Source organism: Phalaenopsis equestris, unplaced genomic scaffold, assembly GCF_001263595.1.
Source record: "Phalaenopsis equestris unplaced genomic scaffold, ASM126359v1 Scaffold000326, whole genome shotgun sequence".
NCBI lineage: Eukaryota > Viridiplantae > Streptophyta > Magnoliopsida > Asparagales > Orchidaceae > Phalaenopsis > Phalaenopsis equestris.
Window position 1 is genome coordinate 786916 of NW_018164768.1, and position 20695 is coordinate 807610.

Consider the following 20695-nt stretch of genomic DNA (forward strand, 5'->3'; position numbering starts at 1 on the left):
AAAAAAAAAAAAAAATGCAGAGTAGTTTTAAGAATTCTCCTGAAGCCAAGCAAGTGGATGGGAAGAATGTCATCTCTTTCAGCCCTCTGGAAGGAGCCGCCATTAGCCGGCGAGCCAGTGCTCTGGCCAATGAAAGCTTGAAGATAAAGAGAAGCGAACTCTCCCAGAGAATCACATTTGCACTCATACCTGCCCTGCTACTTATATCGAAGAACAGCGTAACCACGTCGCTTCTCATCTTCTCCGTCTACTGGCAGATCTATGGCTTCTTCAAGGAAATATTTCTGGATTATGTTCATCATGAGGTGACCCAAAAATGGGTTCTTATTTATTTTCAGCTGCTGCTTCTGGTCCTCGCCAAGGACACCATTCTCTGCTTTAATTTGGTCTGAATTATGTTCTGCAAGTTTATTGTGTGCTGGGTCTTATACTACGCAATAATTTATTGGATGGCTTTTGTTTGGTGTAAGGAGGATTTATGGAGGCCTCCATTCCTTATTTTGTTTGGGAGGGGATATTGTCTTGAAGGCATCCAATGTTTGGTAAATAAATAATAATAAATGGATATTGGTGTTTGTTACTATATATATATATATATATATTTGTTCTAGAGGATATCAGACTGAAGTTTGATTTGATGAGTTTTCTATTAATTGATCAGAACATTTAGGATTTGTTTGGAATAATTTTTTGTCAGCTTTGCAATTCAGACTGTCATCACGATTTTATTTGTGGTGTTTTATTGTTTTTTTGTAGAAATTGTTGTGGTGGGAAGTTGTTTTTCTTAATTTGATCTATTAAAGTGTTAAAGTACGGTGGTGGCCGTAAGAAACCTGCTATCATGTTTTTTTTAAAATATGTATATTTATAATTTTGACCGCAGTTTTCTATGAAATTGTGTTTTCTATGACAACTTTTCAATCATCTTTTTAGAAAGTTGCGGCCATCCTAAACAGGTCCTTACAAACCACTCAATTCTGATGTATTTACACCTTCACTTGAATTTTTACATGCACGCCAATTTAATTGTCTGTGCATCAGAAAAAAAATTAAAATATGAAAGATTTGGTTGGTTAGATGTAATATATGAAATTTTGGGTGCTAGAGATGTAAATATCCAGGAATTGGGGTGGTATGCATGTAAACGCTCCAAATGAGTTTTCTTGAAGATCAGTGCGGTGCAGCGATTGGTGAATTTGTCGTCGTATTTATTGATGTACCAATCATTTTTTTTATAGCCATTCGTGCCTCAATATTCTGTAAACATGTATTAATATGTTATTCTACATGCACGCATGAACTTATTAATTACATACAAACCAAAAAAATTATATGTAATTATATATCTAACATATAAATTTTCATATTTACATAAATGTAACTCAAATTTTTAAAAGAGCATCAAATATATCATAATAATTAACTTTTTAAAAATGAAATGTAAATTCTTATGCATAAATTTGTTACATTATAATATATATATATATATATTTGAAAGTAATGATTAGAAGTTATTATACAAGCTTCTAGCAATCTCTGATGTGTCTAATAATTCAAGTAACACATCATTAAGGCCAATTGTGCAAGAAATTATTATGAGGTTTCATATATAAATGCTCGCGCGCGATATATATATATATATATATATATATTGAAAGATATTATTGATAAATAATGAATAGTTATTTATAAATGTGGAAAAATAAATACATTTTAATGGGTCAAATTAAAAAGAGGATTTTGCAATTGCACCCCCATTAATTAATTAATTAATTAATTAATTAATTGACGGCTACTGAAATCCTATGTATTCGCAGGTTGAGGATTCAAAGTTGGATTGGCGGTGTTCTTTCCTCCCTCAGTCAGTCTGATCTCTCTGCTGCAGCGCTGCTTCTCCCATGGGTTCGCGTCTCTTACTCTCCTCATTTTTTACCAATTAGGGTTTCTGATCCAGATTTTTCGCTCCTTTACCGATCTTCTTCTCTGGTCGTTTTTCCGTCTAAGATTAAATACATATTTCTATAATTTTTTCTTACATTCTGATGCATCGAACATCATCTCTTCCGCATTTTCCCCCTTTATTGAGCTCACCGCAGATCTGTTCCTGTTTTGCAGCACGAGCTATTGTGATAATGGGAGTCAGCGGATCTGGTAAAACGTAAGTCTCTCTCATCCATAGGGTTTCAATCCAACTATCATCAATTTTCTTTAATTTTTTAGGTATAAATTTTGATAAACTGTAATTATGGATTTGCATGGTAAAATTTTAATCCAACTATGATATAATTCTGTTCTGAAAATATTTTCTGAAGCATGTGGATGGGATTCTCGCTGTCAAAGAAACGGGTCAAACAAGAACAACTCTTTATTTGATCTTGTTCAGCTTATTTCAGCTCGAAATAAACAAATTATATAATATTATATATCATATATATAAGTTTAGATCATAATAGTTTGTGTGGTCATGTCTTCTATTGCACAAAATTGATGGAGGTGCGAGTCCAACATCTTGCATCTATTTTTCCTATTTAATTTGAACGAGCCAATTTTGAGCCGAAAACGAGCTGCATACGAACACAATTCATGAGCAATTTCGAACATGAGTCAATTTCAAATGAGTCAAACAAGAGCCAAACATGGCCTCGCTCAAACTTCGCTCGTTTATAGCCCTAGATGGCAGTTATATGTCAAGTTGTGGACTTCGATTATTGAAATAGGAAAGAAAACACCATACATAGAGACAATACCTTGAGATTAATTAACCTACAAATGGCTTTAAATTAATTTTCTTAACAATAAATTTTACACACCAAGCTTGTATTTACATATGGAACACCTAAACTTTAATTTTTTACATTTATAATACTCGAATCTTTCATATCACATCAATACTACCACTATTATTGACTTTTAAAAGTGAAGTACACATTTCTAAAGCGATTTGACATGAAACTTTCTTCTCTCCATTTTTGCATTACATATCTAACCCTTAAAGTTATCATTATTTTAGCTTTTAAAAAGTGACATACTCTTTTTTTCATAATAAAAATTGAAGTTTAGGTGTTAAATAAAGGAAGTAAATAAGAATTGAGTGGTATAAATGTAAAAATTTCTTATTTTGTTAAATTACATTATCCACACAGTTTATAGTACTCTTTAACTTTTCATTGCACTTCCAAAAGTAATTTCACAAATAGCTGCAATTTTAAAAACAAACTTTAATTTTCATGTGATATTAAGTCATTTCCTTACACAAATAATATATGCTCTTTACATAAATCTTTGGGCATTTACATACATACCACCCAATTTTTATGAATCTGAATTTTACGTTTTACATTTATACCATCCAAATCATTCACATCACATTGAAAAAACCATTTTACATTTATACCATCCAAATCATTCATATCACATTGAAAAAACCACAATATTAACTTTTGAAAAGTGAAATATACCTTTTCATACATAGGTAAGGTGGAATGTTATGTAAATGTTGAAGTTTAGGCCTTAGATTTGTAAATACATAGGAATTGAGTGGTATGTATGTAATCCTTCTTAATTCTTTTACAGTACATGTTATGATAACTGGTTGAATTAACAGATCAGTTGCTAAGATGCTTTCAGAGGCATTGCATTGCAGCTTTCTTGAAGCTGATGACTTTCATTCGCAGTCAAACAAAGGTACTTCTTAAATTTGACTCCAAGCATTCTGCTTTATCAGATTTTAATTCTATGATATATATACTCTTTATTCAGTAATATTACATACATTACCACTCAATAACCTATGTATTTACATATAAAACACCTAAACTTCAATTTTTACATAAACATCTTACCTAGGCATGAAAAGGTGTATTTTTACTTTTTAAAAGTTAACATAGAGGGTATTTTTTATGTGATATGAAAGATTTGTGTGGTATATATATAAAAAAAGTAAAGTTTAGGTGTTAGATATGTAAATACATAAAAATTAGGTGGTATGTATGTAAATTTACATACACATCACATAAATTTTATGTATTTACATATGTAATGCCTAAAGTTTGATATTTACATAAGTAACATTTGGTATTGTAATTGCCTCAAAATATATGCATGAAAGTTGCATGTCAATTAAAAAAAAAGTTGAATGGCATTTACATACCAATCATCCTTCCTATGTATTTACGTATCTAAAACCTAAACTCTACTTTTTTACATTTATAACATCCAAAACAACTCTTTGTTCGTGAACGACTTGTGTTCGACTCGCTAAGCAAACGAGTAGAACACATACACACTTTTTGAGCTCGAAATATAAACAATCATAACATCCAAACATTTGATATCACATAAAAAATACCACCAGTTTAACTATTTGTAAAAATTGAAGTTTATGAGCTAGATTATGTAAATACAGAAGAGGAGTAGAGCGGTATATATGTAAATCTTCCAAAAAAATTATTATGAATGATATTTTTGTACATTATATAACTAAATATTAAAGTTTAGATGATAAATGATTAGCACACTGACCATTACCATCTCCATGAAAGAACATACAATCAAAACTCTGATATGATTTGGCAACAGTGAAGATGGCGAGAGGAATCCCACTATGCGACGAAGATCGGTTGCCATGGCTCGAAGCTCTTCGTGATGGAATCCGGCAGAAGTTCACCGGCGGCGGCGGAGAGACGGTTGTTCTCGCCTGTTCGGCTCTGCAGAAGAGGTACAGGGAGATACTCCGGGCAGCAGATCCGGGTTACAGAGAAGGGGAGTATGGTAATTGTATGGTTAAGTTCGTGTGTTTGGTGGCTGATGCGGAAACATTAGCTGAGAGGATGAAGAGCAGGTGTGTGGAAGGAGGAGGAGACCATTTCATGCCGGTTTGTTTGTTGCAGTCGCAGTTGGATTTGCTGCAGATATTTGAGTGTGAAGGGATACCTCAGATTGATTCCGCCATGAATCTTGAGCTGGTTCTGAAGCAGATTCTGAATTTGATTGAAGATTTATGGGGCTGATTGGAGTAATAGGTTTTTTATGGTAATACTACTGTTTTGTTTTGTTACATCTTACTTAGTCATGAGCAATTTTTAGAAGTTAAAAAGGTAGTATTTTTCATGTGATATAAAGGATTTTACTGATATTAATTTAAAAAGTAAAATTTAAGGGTTAGATATGTAAATAAATAGGAATAGGGTGGTATTTAATTGTTACTATAATTTAGTTTTTTCGGAACAACAACAACAACAACAAAGCCTTAATCTCACTACATGGGGTCGGCTACATGAATCCTTTTTCTCCATTGCGTCCTATGTAGTGTCATATTTTCATTTAGTTCTAGTAAATTAAGTTCATTTTTAATACAATAAGCACAAGTCTTCATAGGTCTACCTCTGCCTTTCTGAACACAAGTCGAATCTAAAACATCTACTCTCCTAATCGGATCATCAGATGGTCGACGTTTAATGTGACCCCAAACCATCTAAGATAATGTGACCAAACCATCTAAGACGATTTTCTCTAATTTTATTTTTTTCGGAAGAGAGTAAAAATAATCAGTATTATATGTTTTAAAAATTAGTTTTCTCACAACATCCATCACTGATTTTGACAGCCTTTTAAAGTAAATTTTAAGTAAATTTTAAATAATTGTTTGTTTTGTTTTAGCCTAATCAGCATTAACCAAATGTTAAAATACATAAATTTGGATTAGGAGTGTAAAAGAGTGGAGCTTGAGCCGCTCTCGACTTTTAACTTGATTAATTTAATTGAATTTGAGCTTGAGTTTAATTCTATAAGTTCGAGCTAGGTCACAAGCTAATAACTTAAACTAATGTTGTAAGTCAGAGACATAAATTGAACAATTAGCAGATATTTAATGAGAAAATATTTGATATAAAATATAAAAAAATCAATTATTAAACATTTTAATAACTAAATTTTTTTTAAAAAAATTATTATATTTTAAGTATATTTTAATTAATTATTTTTTAAATGAATCAGCTCACAAGCTGGCAAGTCAAGTTGGGACTAACTCAATTAACGGGCCATTTATCGAGTCGAGCTCGAGCCGGCTCACGAGTCAGCTCGACTCACTCACACCACTACTCCACACTAATAAAGTTGTATTATATAAAGATAAATGTTTCTCCAAATCATCTATCTAGATAAATTTAAGCTACATGTGCTGTTTTTTTCTCTCTTTTCAAATATTTAAATAACAAGGGACTTTAAATAAAACAAAACATAAAATTAGGGTTTCCTATTAAAATTTCTAAGCTTAATTATGGGATTTGCTGGCGGTTGAAAGTGTCCTCATGAACAAAAACTGGTTGAGGAGGGATCTGTGGTTGCCCTAATGCAATGCCCTGATTATGTGGAGGATCCAACGGCTGTGAATCCTTCGATGTTTGAAGTGATACGAAGTAAACAATACCTAAAAGATTAAAAAAAAATTATAAATAACAAATAAATAAAAACAAAATTACATACATACCACATAATTCTTCGATGTTTACCTATCTATCAAAGTCTGTAATCCATGCGAGAAAAAGATGCATTTCACTTCTAAAGAAAATAATGATGGTGGTATTTTTGATGTGTGGTATACATGTAAATATGAATATTTACGTGTCAGAACTGTAAATACATAGGAATATGTGGTATGTATGTAAATGCCCAGACAAAGAAGTAAGAAAAGGAAAATACCTAAAGAGACGCTTCCAAGAGCAAGTACTGCACCGCCTGAGAAGACGCCAGGTTTCACAACATAGCAGTAATCACCGAAGTACATCCTCTGCTGGCCTCTCTGGTCATTGAGGGCAGAACCGGTCAATAGAAGAAGGAATGCTATGATGAAGGTAACCCTGTCAGGCAAAAACAGCAGATCCAGCTAAGTAAACATATGGCTTCATATTGAAATTTTGAAATGGTATCAATACATAGGGCAGTAATTTCTATATTTTTACATGCATTCATACCACCCCAAATCATTTATACTATATCAAAAATACTGCGACATTCAATCATCGAGAGTGTTTTAGAGGAGAGGCCGGAAGTGTTGCTGAGATAATCACAAGTATTGTTGAAGCGGTCAAGAGTGTTGTTGACGCGGTCGAGAGCGTTCTCGAGGGCCTCAAAAGAGTTATAGTTGTCGAGAGAGTGATGTTTATAAGAAAGTCCATATGGCTTGCCAAGGTTGTGAAATAATGGGATAAGTCTTGAAATCAAAATCAGCGAACAAACCATCAATAGCTGCTCTTACGAAAATCAAAGGAAAACAAATAAGGTTAAAGGTTGATTTGCTTTTCGAGAGGTAGATCGTCTCTCCCATGCCCTAGACACCGTTAGGAACACCACACAAAGAAAAAAACCGCAGCCAAACAAAAACATGCGTAAAGAAAAGCAGCCATAGATTATTCTCCTTAATAGAATCCCCCCCACAACATTTGAAAACTTTCCCTCCAAACTCCCTCAATTACTTCTCCTTGAGTATGTGATTAGGGCCCTAGGGGACCCCACTTGCTCCCCCTCTCTCTTTTGTTGTGGCAATAGGCCGCTCGGCCTCTTCACTCAATGAGGATCGGCCCGTATGTTGAAGGAGCGGGCCGGTTGGGTGGTGTTCTACCGGTCCAAGAGGGACCGGTCCTCTTAAGCCAATTAGGAGCCTGACATAATGTTGTTTTAATCAAACAATTGTTGTACCATGACGGGATGATAAAATAGCTTGCTAAGGGCGTTCTATTTGTTCCATAGAAGAATAAATTTTTGGTCGAACAGTTTGGAAAAATTGTTGAGCACATTAGCTTAGTCAAGCCAATAGTGATATAGGATGCCTTGTTGAGAACATGGCCGAGAACCTTGGCAATGTGGCGAGAAAATTAGCTAGTCCCCCCACTATATCCAAACTCCATCCCCACATATTAGACTTCATAACATGCTCCCTTACAAACCATAAAACCTATTGCTCTCAAGCTTTCTCCTCCAAAGCCAGTATCTTTAAATTACTCCACATCCGGATCCTCCCAATACCACATCCTCATCTTCATCAACAACTATACAGCATTCCCTTCTCTTGACCACATCCCAAATAAGCCTTGGTTGAGTCCCCCTTCATCACTCAAAGGTCAATAAATAACATCCCAAGCCTCCACAATTCTTGATCATACCTTATATCCCCTCCACCCCTTCAATATTATTCTCATCCTTTGCTCCATATAGGAGTGATAGACATCAATCTTAATTATTCCAACCATTTGGCTCCATTAGAAAGAAAATATAAATTTAGAGAAAGTTCATTTTTTGTGAGTGTAAAATATCATCTTGACAATCTCCCATTGTGCCAGGAAGTTCAATTCAAATCAATAACATGTACGTAGATTTGATGAACTTTTGAAATGCATAATTTCTAGTCTTTGCCCAAGTTTCCTTAGTATTATCTCTTATGAAAGATTCTCTTCAGAAACTTGAGACTTTTCTTTTTTGGTGTGATTGGGGTTGCATGAAGTTGGGGAAAGCTGTTTATTAGTGTCATTTTATATTTGAATCTATATGGCCTTGCTTCTGTACAGTGAATCAAATCCTCTCTTGTGGATGTAACATTTAGTATTTTGTGGTTCTTCGTTCTTGCTCATGATTGGTGCTTTCACGTAAAAGTTTGGTTTTTTTTTTTCCTGGTAAAAAGTGTCGCCCATGGAAATGTCTGCAGTAATTAGAACAAAGAAAATTATTTTTTACAATAAACCATAACAACACAATTGAAATACATAAAGATAAGCACCTACAATTCAAGATGTGTGATCTCTCCCAAATCCTACAATTCGGAAATCTCTCCTAAACCTTAAACATAAAACTCAAGACAACAATCTCATGCATCCCCTAACCCTAAACTATTAAATCTTATTCATACCAAACAATAATAAATAATAAAATACTAAATTTTCCTTAGGCTAATTAAAGACAAAATTGTCTTTAGGCTAGGCACCAGTGTAACAATACAACCCCCCAAAAAGACACATTGTCCTAAAGGTGAAAAAATTGTCGTTGGATTAGGATGCACGACTCTTACGTGGCATCATCATCTAACAGTCAATTCCATTTAATTAAAAACACATAGTGACCCCGACTGTCTCGAAATGCCATCTTATGCACGTCCTTCAGACGTATCTGAATCTGATGGTACCCTGACTTCAAGTCGATCATGGAGAATACTGATGCACCGAATAACTCATTAAGTAGCTCATCAATCCCCAAAATCTCTGCCAACTATGTATCATGTGACTTTTTTATGCTATGCAACTTGATCAAGAATTGCAGCCCTGCATCCCGAATCACCTCATCATAGCCTTCAGCGTCACCACTATCTCATCAGAATCACCAAACAACTCATTCAGTAGCTCATTGATCCCCAAAATCTCTGTCCACTACGTATCATGTGACTTTTTTATGCTATGCAACTTGATCAAAAATTCCAGTCCTGCATCCCGAATCACCTCATCATAGCCTTCAGCATCACCACTATCTTGCACAAATTGGATCACTGTGAAGCATGATCATCTTGTCTCCCTCCTGAAGACTCTGTAGTGTTCAAATCAATCCCTTATAAACTTTCTCGCTCTTCTTCAATGTCGTGTTCTCATCATTACTTTTGAGTCGCCTTCACCCTAGTAGGTTGCCGCCACAAAATGCACATACGCAATTGGATGTAGTCTTCACCCCCCAACCATGGTTCCCTGTCCTAGGCGAAATTCCTCGAAGTGATCCTCTCCAGCCTTGAATCACACGTCGTTTCGATCTGCATGCTATCGCTCGTCTCAAACCTCATGATGTAGTGCAATTCCCTCTAGATGTTGTCGTTTGAATTCATTCTTGATTCCTTAGTTCGATCCTGCTTGCTTTTGTTTGTTAAGACTACCTGAATGTCGCACTATTTCTTCCAATGTTGCTGCTCGAGTCCGCTTCTGATTCCTTCGCTCAATACCACAACTTTTGGCCCACATAAAGCAGTGACGCTGCCCTAATGTCGCGCGAATCCTTTTGGTTGTTGCTGCTCATATCTGTTCCGGATGCCGTCACTCGATCCCACGATAGCCGGAGACGATTTTGTGTGAAACTTAATCATATTCTTTAGCATTTCTTCTAGAGCCGAGAATCTTCCCTCCATGGACGAGAAACGTGCCTTCATTTCTGATCTAATTTGACGCATCTCTTTCTCTAATTTTTTCTCCAAAACATCAATTTTATTGATTTCCATTACTCTCCCAAAAAAATTTCATGACAAATGGCAGAAACAAATGTACATTAAAATGTCGTCGATGGTTTTTCAAATAGTTTGAATCGTGTCAGTACCGCAAGATAGTAAGCCTGTGGTCGGTCCTTGGTCCTTGGTCCTTGGTTAGAATCACGTTTGTACGCTGAATAGGCCTGTTATGGCTAGCCTGATTCAGAACACTACCTTCTCTCCTAACCGATAGTGACCTGGATCAAAGGAATGTCTAAAATCAGAGTTGAAGATGTCAATGGCCGCCGCGGGTAGGGGGAGTGGTTGTAGTTTCCATAGAATTGAGGACGATGTCATTGAGGATCAAAGATGTTCTGGATCGAATCACGATGCTTCACAGAGAAATTGAATCACGACGGTAAACTTAAAGCACGACTATATCGATGAGATTTGAACTTTCTGCACGTCGCGATCTCGTTGTTTGCTTCCCAACTACATAAATCGTGACCCAGCTAGCTCGATCGCCATTATATCATCACAAGACACACTGTTATCCCGTCATCGGTGTTTTGGCTTGAATCGCATTTGTTTTGCAATGAGCGATCCCATCATTCGTTTCCTATCTAGCTTGAATCATAGCTGTTTTGTCACGAGGCACGCCGCGATCCCATCATCTACTTTGAAACACGACTGTTTCGGCAAGCAAAGGAGACGCGATCCCGTCAGCTTTCCACATAAATCGTGATGAAGCAAGATCGATGCTTATGATACCAATTTGATAGGAAACTCCGCATAAATTAGGACAAAGCAAATTGTTTTCTTCAACAAACCCAACAACACAACTGAAATACATAAAGATAAGCACATACAATTCGAGAGGTAGGCAATCTCTCCCAAATCCGACAATTTGAGTGGCAGAAAATCTCTCCCAAACCCCAAACCTATAAGTCAAGACAATAATTTCATGCATCTTCTAACCCTAAACTATTAAGTTTTATTTATACCAAACAATAATAAATAACAAACGACAGTGCCCTTAGGCTAAGAAAATTAAAATTGTTTTCAGGCTAGGCACCAACGAAATAGTCACACACCATAACAAGCCACATCCTTTGGCCATCTCTAATAAAAGTGGTTGACTAATCATTTATCATTTGCAATTGATCAAAACACCCTGAGGGTTTGCATTCTTGAGAAGGAAGCTAATTCAACCCCACAACAATTAGGCTCTAAGAAGTGTGAATTGGTCAAGACCCAAAATAGCCAAATATGATTCATCTTAGGCGAGTAGATCCAAGTTAAGACACCAACTAAGGTCAGCAAGAACATTAACATAGGGGTGTCAAATCATGCCCATGGGTTTGTTCGGGTCTAACACACAAGTGCTTGATCCGAACCGATTTGAAGATTAAATGGGTCAAACAATCCAACCCAAACTTGGCCCTCTATTAACCTACCAACCCAAACCTGACCTATAATTAGTTTAACATGAGGCATTACAACTATTTGGGTCGCTTTCAAGCCAATTTCGAGTCAACTTGGGGCTGGTGTTTCGATTTTGAGTCAACTTTATGGTAGAGAATCAATTTAGAGTTGGTGCGTCGACCCAAACCCGAATTTTTTTAGTCAAGTCCAGTTAGAGTTGGTATGACGGGTCAATTTTTGACACCCCTACGGCCCTACATCAACTGATGTTGTTTGGTCGTCTTTACGGGTAATCTTAAACTGATCATAGAATGCACTATTCAATTAAATCTCGACATGACTATCAGAAATTGCATGGCATGATAAAGGTCACCACACAAACATCTCCAAGTAACACTCTTCCAATTCCTAGATGCTCACTCCATTTAGGCCATAAATAAAACCTGACATAATTATCACTTTCATCCTAAACTTCCTCCTTTTGCAATATCAAGGTCAGGGACTGAAAGCTAAAGGGGAGAGCTCTAAAGTTACATACTCTTGGTCTACCTGATGAAAAAAACCTGGTTTATATAAAATCATTTAGCTGATTTGTGCATCAAAAACATATCCAAGGGGAAAGCTACCTCAAGGCAATTTGAAATTCTCGACGGCTGATCCTTTCAAGAAAGTAGAAGGGTTCATATGAGGCCACCGATAAGTTTTTGCATTTGAGTTAATGTAAAATCTCCTCAGAACTCCACATTTTACTATAATTGCAACATGAAGTAATAAACAACAAATTCTCATATTTATATCCAGATTCAAGAAAACATGGGTGCAAAATGATAAAGCAAGCATGCAGCCAAAATTAGAACAAAGCATAGAACTTTAACACGCTCGCCATATGATGTACGTTCATGCTCCAAAAAAATACGGCCTAACAGAATTTCTGGTTCAAAAATTACCACGAAAGAACGAAAGATATTAATGCAACAGTCCAGTTGGTGTTGGCCGGATTTGTATTTCTCTTGCAGCATATGCACCCAGCAACTGTATTTATAATTGCCTGAGCGATTACAACAGAAATTGCAGATGCTAATCCAAGATATAGAGCGGAGCTCTTCGGATACGTACATTCGCCGGGTACTCTTGTCAGCACATCCGAAGCCTGAAAGAAATCGAATATTAAAGTTAACAGAGCTGCCAACAAGCTGAAGTAGAGTGAAATAAACCCATCCAAATTGTCTCATTATTGATCTAGTATCAGCTAAACATTTGTCCAGCTTGGCTTTGGCCAAATTCTAAATTTTTAATGCAGATAGCAACCCGACAATTTTATACTAACAAAACTTTAGAATACTAAGTGGTGAAAAATCATGTAAAAAATTGAAAATTAAGCACAAATAAAAAGCTAGCGTGCATCAAATTTAAAATAAATCAAATCAATAACAAGTCCTCTTTTAAAAAATGACATTCATAGATATATGTCACCAAATCAAGTTTCCTCCTTGTATAAAGAGATTTATAAGTTTCCTCCTTGTATAAAGAGATTGATAACCTCTCCCAAAAAATCTTTAACCTCCTCTTCCTCTACTTACAGGGTAGCACCTCTCCCAAAAAATCTTTAACCTCCTCTTCCTCTCGCTCTCTGGTCTACTTACAGGGTAGCGTGCCACAACAAAATCAAATCAATCCTTGTTCGCCTCTCTTTTCCTCCTAGCAACATTACATGCAAAACAAGCTTATAAGAGAGAGCCATGGGAGGATGAAAACTAGTCATAGGAATATAAGAAGCGGGGAGCTCCACATCAGTCTATAACTCAAGAAAAAATCCAGCTTTGAAGAATTGCTTACTCGACAATCACATAGCATTAAATCCATGACTCATCAGCTGCAAGACTATCATTATAAGCTACACAACCATCACTAATGAACATAAATTTACCTTTGATGATAGTTTAAAGAACAAGGTTAGTATGACAATTTAATAATCATCATCTATATACCTGTTGTTTCATTATAAAAGATATACTTAGCATCCACCATTATTACTAGGCACAATTTCATCTTTTGATGAAACCTTCAAGCAAAGTTGGCATGATGGTAGAATCATCACCTACAGGCCAGCCATTTTACTCTATAAAGAGTATTTTAGCATTTGTCATCCTTAGTTGACATAATTTCAATTTCTCTAATACTTCCAAAAAAAATAAAAAATCAGTATGTTAGCTTAATTTATATGCATAAGATGTATTGAGTGTGAAATTCAAAAGAAGGGGCAAAAAGAGAGAAAATCCAAGATAATAATTGGTTGTTCATGGTATTATGCTGAATTATGTAATTAAAAAACTATATTAAGACCAAAATTTTCTAAGAATTCTAACTTTTGTGCTATGACTTATATGGTCTCAATTTTCAAGCAAATAATAGTTTAAAAAACTATAATGGAAATCTTTCAGTGGTTTAATGAATAATCACATTTTTGCCCAATTTGAATTCCATATATCACTAATTTACAGCTTCAATAGAGGTTGGCAATAAGCTTTCTATAAATATTTTCATGCAAACCATCCAAATGAAAAATGAATGATATAATATGATGTGACACTTGTATTAAAAATGCTGAAATATCTATATGCTTCATTTTCTCTTGAGTATTGATACCTAATCTGAAGAAAGGTACCTAAGGACTAGGGTTTCTTATGCAAATATAAAATGAGAAGCACTGATGAGAAGCACTGAAATTTTGCCAGCCAAAAAAAAAAAATCAGTAAACAAAGTCTTAACTCTGACAATCATCCATTGTGATAAAAATCTAAAACACAAAAAGATTTCATGCATATGACATTCAATACAATTATACTAAAAATAACACTTGGGAATTTGAAACCGTGAAAAAACATGAAGTAAAATGAAAAGCACAATCACAAAGAAATCTACATCACAAACTTGAAATAAATCAACTAACCAATCAAACCAATAACAAATGTCGGCAAATAAGTGTTGAGTTGAGTGATTTAAAAAAATTGCAAAATAAATATAAAATTTAATCAAAATTATATCGTTTTAAGGTTTATTGTCACTAAGTATAATGTTTATAACAAGAATTCTCACAGGAGATAAAAGGCGCTGCATCAAAAAGCCTTGCAGTGCCATCCAGAGCAAAAAAATAGGCACATAAACCGAGAACAGAGAGCTTTTGGGCTGACAAAACTGGCACTATGGCACTCGATTCGGTGTCTTGGTTAGAGAAGTGGAGAATTAGTTCAGAAACTTGAGAGCTTATTGTTTCAGAGTTGTGGTGTTGGACAGCTTAAAAAGAGGTTTCCAAATAAAGAGTACGGCACTTCAGAGCTAAGAAGAGCAAAAATCAAACAAAAAAAAAACAAAGAGCTTAGCACATTGGCTCACCAAACTGGCACCACGACATGGCGGCCTAATTGATAAAATTCCAAGTTTTTTTTTTTAATAATTAAAAAAATTGTAAAGCAGTTTAAGAACTGATTGGAGCAGTTACCTACAGAGTTAGGAGAGGTAACTAAGTGGGGAACATGCTGATTGTAAGAGGGGACAATATGTAGTGTAATAGAAGACTTCGATTTGTTTTGCATGTGAGAAGACTTGGTGTAAGACGGAGAGTGATAGAGAAAGCATCAAGTAGAAAAAAACAATTAAGGAGGAAAAAAATCAAATGAATTTCTAGGCACATGACTTCTTACGGTGACATCCGTCCTGGATCTTCTTTTTCTTTTGTGTTCATTCTTTTCTGGATCTTCTTTTTCTTTTGCGTTCATTCGTTTTTGTGCTATAATACATTTTAATTAATGGACTGTCTGTTTGAAATTGTCATAAACTAGTTTATTTATCTAGATTTACAGTGCAGCAAAAAATTATATTTCTTTGTTGCATCATGTCTCTCCTTTCGCTGTTGTTCTCATGTTATCGTCTCATTGCAATTTAGCAAGTCACAGCACTTAATCCTTGGCCTGCCTCTCTTTGACACCTAACATCATTGCATGCAAAAGAAGCTCCAAAAAGATAGTTATTGGCAAAGGAAACCTGGTCATATTAAGCAAATAAGGGAGTTCTGCACCACCAAGATTTTACAAAGTCCTGAGATTTCATCTATTAATCCCATGTTAAGTTAATAAATGAGTGTTTTCATTTGCTAATAAGCTCTTATTGCTCCCAGTAATTTTAATAGCAAACTTCATGCAACACCATCACCAAATGTTGTGTAAAGTACTTTCAAGCTCCCTTAGCTCTTTCTTCGGAGAAGATTGTTCCAAATTTCTTTGTAATATTCTTTAGGATTCAAAACATGTAACCAAGCTAGTTTGTCAAAAAATCTTTCTTTCCTTACTCTGTCCTGGTGAAGAAACTTCTTTAACTGTGAAATGATATATCGACTAATGAGTTGATCTTGACCTTATTATAAAAAATGTTATTTCTTTTCTAGTTTTAAAAAAAAAGTAAGTATTATACTTCACGATAAAGAGGCTATTTTAAACAAAATCTGCAAGGGCGTCGTTCGGCGTGAATAAAGGCTTAGAAGCCCATCCACCACAAATTTTGTGCTCAAAGTTGATAGATTTTTTATCTCCCTCCCTCTCACATTTTGTGTGCTTAATACTCATATTTTATGGTCTGTTTGGGACAGTTGCAGCTATTTGAAGAAGCAAATGTGAAGCTGCTGAAAAAAAAAAATTGTAGTTCAAAAAGTTGGTAGTCATTATAAGAATTTTTTTTTAAAAAAAGGGAGACCACAACTTTCTAGCAATCACCTCATGTAGCTAGGTCTAGTGAGAAAACAGAGCTTTAAGTTGCAGTTTTTTTAGAGTGCAGACAAAACGTGATTATGTCAAAAAAAAAAAACAAATTGTGGTGCGGCACCACACAGCCACCGCACTGCCGCCCCAAACAAAAAAAAAAAAAAAACAAATTATGGTGCGGCACCACACAGCCACCGCACTACCACCCCAAACGCATTAATTTAAAGATGGACATTATTTGTTCACAAAATTTGTTAAAGTTCTAAAAATAATTTTAAAATACTCAATTTCCCTCTTGGGTGCGCACAAAGGCTAAAATAATAGTGAATAATAGAAATGAATTTTTATTTAACCTTAGCTCATATGGAACAAATAATACAACAATAAGCTTTAATTGCATATTAATTTTTTGGTTAAATTTCATTAATACATTTTTATTCTCTCCTTAAAAATTGCTAAAAGAAAGGATGAATCATTAAACCAAAATCATTAGCGTATCATCATTACTTTTCTCCCAAGAACTTCAACGCACAAATGTTAAGATGGAAATGAGGTACTCAACTTTTTCCGCACAAATCATTTTGCACGACTTACGCTATTAATCTTCCCACTTTCCTTACTAATTCTTTCACTTTAAGAGTACTTATCCATCTAGGATGTATCTTGTACTCTTCTTTGTATATAACTAAACTACTTATAAGTGTTTTTCACTACCTTATCTTTTATAGATGCTACTCCTACTCCTTTCTATTATAATCGCTTTCAATCTTATCTTGATTTAAACGCATACATTGTAATATTCTCATTCCCAACACACTTGATTTGCCTATCAACAGCAGCTACATCGCCCACCACTCATAATCATATAAGATGATTCTAGGAAAGATGCTCAGTAACACTACCTCCCCCTAACAAATTTTCCCTGATTAAACTAATTGGTCGGTAAGTGGTAAAATGTTATTATGCTATTCTCCTTTCCTCAAGAAAAACTAATTACTTGAAAATTGCAACATGAACTATATAGCAAAGTACGGAGGGAGCTAACATGCAAAAATGAAATGTTCCCACAGTTTTCATAGTTGAACTTATTAGCTGCTGGAAATTAGCATTTTGACGAATGACCACACTCCTTTAATAGAACATCAATCCCGTGCGTAAGAAGGAATACTACACTTATGCCTGCAGAAGAATTCTGTCCACTTAGCACTACAAAAAATTCACCAAAATGTATTGGAGCGTTTACATAAATGCCACACAATTCTTATGTATTTACATATCTAACTCTGAACATTCATATTTACATGCATACCACTCAAATCTTTAATATCACATCAAAAATTCAACCATCACTATCTTTTTAAAAGAAAATAACACCTCTTTTTTTTCATAGTTTTATTATACCAATGTGTTAAAAGTGTAAATATCAAACTTAGGCTGTTTCATATGTGAATACATAAGAATTTTGTAGCACGAATGTAAACTTCCCAAATGTATTATGTAATCCGATTAACCATTTATGACTAACGCCACAACATGTGAGGATCTTAAGGCGGTGTATGGCTAAAGCTTAGATTTACGTTAAATAGGATTTCTCAAATCCGATAAATCAGGATTTATCAAATGCAGTGTGCGATAGAGGAGCTCGGGGTGATGTCAAAATAAATCTGCCTCGCAATCAGATTTAGTAAATTTAGATTTACGTCGTAAAAGAGACCAAACGCGAGCAAATTCAATTTAACGGGGCATTGGATTTAGTTTCATTTTTTTGGTATTTGGTTGGATTTAAGTTAAATCCATCGCTAAATCCTCTTAATAGCATGCTATCAAACACCACCCAAATGTATACCAACAATTCCCAAGTCCTCAGAATAAATCCCCAATTCTATTTAGGAACCGCTAAAGTCTTAGGGCTAACAATTCGCTCAACTATACGTCCTCCAATAAAAGAAAAAGTGTTATGCATTATTTTTATGTTAACTGTCAAGAGAGCACGGCTTCCATCGGATATATTTTAATTTCAAAACAAGGCTAAAAGTCAGCAACCGAATTTTTTTTTTAAACTAAGACTAGGTCAAGGAATAGGATACATTCATTCTACAGTAAAATGCATAAAAATACAAGAATAAAAGAGAAATTTGCAAAGAATAATCAATCAACACATTTACAATGAATAATCGGCAACCCAGTAATAAGAAGAATTGCAAATCCCAAGCATGCGGATAGTGGTATATCAGTACAGAAAGGTAAGAAAACATGTACAGCAGATGCGAATACCCATACCAGAAGCCAACAACCTATAAATTACTATGTTTCTCAATCTTAAAAAATGAAAGATAACATCGCTGCCGAAAGGAATCACCAATAAAGCGAGAGATCATGCATTATCGTTAATCTATTGAAGAGAACTTGCGGAATTAGAGAAAATCGCAGAAGAACTTCCTGCGGAAGATGGGGAGAGAGGTGGGCTGACCTTTACCCTCGTCGCCTCCGCAGCGAAGCCTAGAGCAGCGGAGAGAAGACCAAGAAACCCCACTGTGCCACAAACCACCAACACCTTCCTCTCCATCTCTCCCAAACCCAATGCTAATCTCTGTCTCTCTCTCTCTCTCTCTCTCACACACACTCTCTCTCGCTATCACTCTCCACTGCCGCTTTATTCTTGTGAAGAGGAAGAAGACGATAGCGTCCAGAAAGCGTCCTTTTCAGGAGGAGAGCAATTATACCGCGGGCCCATTATTATTCTTTTAAGGAAATAGCTGATAGAAAATATAGAAAATATTCTCTTATATCTCAAACCTGGTAAGTTGCAAAAAAAGTTCTAAAAATTGTATTGAGGGTTATAATTGTGTTATATCTCATGTAATATCTCTGTAATTTAGTATGTTTTACGCTTCTATTTGCATATATTTATAGGTTACGGTAGGTTATATGGAGGCTATAGGGGGTATAATATGGTTATAACCCCCAATATTCTCGTTTTAAATTATTTGTAGGTTACATACATACTCAGCCCCGCGTACGTCTTACGTACGCAAAAAATTTTCCTAAATCAGGAGGGTCAATCATCAAACATCATATTGTTATATAGCTCATCAACAATCGACATTGCGACTAGTGATTGTCCATCACCTTAACTCGGAACGATCAATCATCAAACATCACATCATTATATATCTCATAAACATACGTCGCGATTAGGCAAAATATTTTTTAATAATTGATTACTATTTTCAGTACAGTGAGTTAGCAGTGTTAAATAGAAAATTTATATATACGTCATATAATTTTTATGTATTTATTTGTATATTATAAAATTTTGATATCTACTTATCTCAAAGTGATATTGGGAATCATTTTTGACCTTCTATTTTAATTTCTTCATTTTTTTTTCAATTTTATTTATATTTACATTGAAAAAATATTTTTTTTAAAATTTTAAAATTAAAAACATTCGAAATATAAAAATTTACTTTTACTTATTAAAATATATAATGACTTATTTTAAAAAATAAATAATAAAAATAGGTAAAAATTTTATCAATATGCATATTTAAAAATTAAAAAAAAAAAGAAGTGATTCCAAATTGCCCCTTTACGTTACAATCACATTACAGTCACATAAGAAGATATTTCTTACCTTAAAAAAATTAATATTAATTATATTTATGCAACTATATAAGAATTATGTGATTTGTTTTCTAATACATGTATATCTACAAATATTAGTATATACATATACTTGACCATATACATTTGCCTTGGTTCAAGTCATGCTTGAACATGCTCTAAGTTTTAAAATCTCAAATCATACTTGGTCGAAGTTTAATAATACTATATATCTTTTGATGATTGAATTTTAAAGAAAATAGGAAGCACAATTGGATTCATGAATTTTAATTAAAATTCAAATAAATCATTAAGTATAGTATTTAACTAATTTATGAAGAAATATTTTGATTTATATATCTAAAAGTAGTATAATATTTTCATTATATTTATACAAATAATTATAAAAATAAATCTTAAGTGAATAACCAATTGAACTTCAAACTTATTTATTTACATGATGAGATCGAAATTTTATTGAAACTTATTTAATTATAGAAAGATTTACATACATACCACTAAGGTCTTATGCATATACATATCTACCACCTAAACATCAACTTTTATACAGAAACACCCGAAAAAATATTAAATCAGGACTCCTGATGCATTCGAGTTTAAAGGTGGGGCGACACGTGTCAAATGGGTTCCCCCATTTTTAATATCGGTCAGTACCAGTGTATTACAGTGGGGCTCACTT

The 20695-nt window shown here is 34.5% G+C and overlaps 3 protein-coding genes across 7 annotated transcripts in view; 2 read left to right on the forward strand and 1 right to left on the reverse strand.

The window, feature by feature from the left end:
* Positions 1 to 590, forward strand: part of LOC110025690 (succinate dehydrogenase subunit 4, mitochondrial-like) — a 15722-nt gene extending 15132 nt beyond the window's left edge. Inside the window, exon 3 of the mRNA XM_020726301.1 lies at positions 21 to 590. Coding sequence (XP_020581960.1) covers positions 21 to 392 — 372 coding nt within the window. The 3' untranslated portion in view covers positions 393 to 590. The remainder of the gene's footprint in view (positions 1 to 20) is intronic.
* A 1235-nt stretch (positions 591 to 1825) lies between these two features.
* On the forward strand, positions 1826 to 5112 carry LOC110025691 (thermosensitive gluconokinase). Of its 4 annotated transcripts, none has more exons than XM_020726302.1 (4): positions 1826 to 1902; positions 2116 to 2158; positions 3605 to 3684; positions 4579 to 5112. In XM_020726302.1, exons 1-4 carry the CDS (start codon positions 1899 to 1901, stop codon positions 5007 to 5009), a joined length of 558 nt encoding a protein of 185 aa, XP_020581961.1. In that variant the 5' UTR covers positions 1826 to 1898; the 3' UTR covers positions 5010 to 5112. The 4 variants fall into 4 exon arrangements, with proteins under 4 accessions (XP_020581961.1, XP_020581963.1, XP_020581964.1 ...); XM_020726304.1 differs by having other exon boundaries at positions 1856 to 1902; positions 3610 to 3684; XM_020726305.1 differs by having other exon boundaries at positions 1867 to 1902; positions 3574 to 3684.
* A 1006-nt stretch (positions 5113 to 6118) lies between these two features.
* LOC110025693 lies at positions 6119 to 19113 on the reverse strand. 2 transcript variants are annotated; one of them, XM_020726307.1, is made up of 5 exons: positions 18860 to 19113; positions 12752 to 12785; positions 12583 to 12667; positions 6700 to 6857; positions 6119 to 6427 (listed from the first exon to the last, which is right to left on the reverse strand). In XM_020726307.1, exons 1-5 carry the CDS (start codon positions 18953 to 18955, stop codon positions 6276 to 6278), a joined length of 525 nt encoding a protein of 174 aa, XP_020581966.1. In that variant the 5' UTR covers positions 18956 to 19113; the 3' UTR covers positions 6119 to 6275. The 2 variants fall into 2 exon arrangements, with proteins under 2 accessions (XP_020581966.1, XP_020581965.1); XM_020726306.1 differs by having other exon boundaries at positions 6121 to 6427; positions 12583 to 12785; positions 18860 to 19111.
* Positions 19114 to 20695: the final 1582 nt, after the last annotated feature.

Excerpts from the sequence above, each read along its gene's own strand:
- LOC110025693 (XM_020726306.1), bottom strand. The coding sequence starts at position 18,955 with ATGGAGAGGAAGGTGTTGGTGGTTTGTGGCACAGTGGGGTTTCTTGGT. Across the intron at positions 12,786-18,859 it reads CGGAGGCGACGAGGGTAAAG|GCTTCGGATGTGCTGACAAG; the intron begins GTCAGCCCACCT and ends GATTTCTTTCAG. Across the intron at positions 6,858-12,582 it reads ATATCTTTCGTTCTTTCGTG|GGTTACCTTCATCATAGCAT; the intron begins GTAATTTTTGAA and ends TTTGCCTGACAG.
- LOC110025691 (XM_020726302.1), top strand. Across the intron at positions 2,159-3,604 it reads GTCAGCGGATCTGGTAAAAC|ATCAGTTGCTAAGATGCTTT; the intron begins GTAAGTCTCTCT and ends TTGAATTAACAG. Across the intron at positions 3,685-4,578 it reads TCATTCGCAGTCAAACAAAG|TGAAGATGGCGAGAGGAATC; the intron begins GTACTTCTTAAA and ends ATTTGGCAACAG.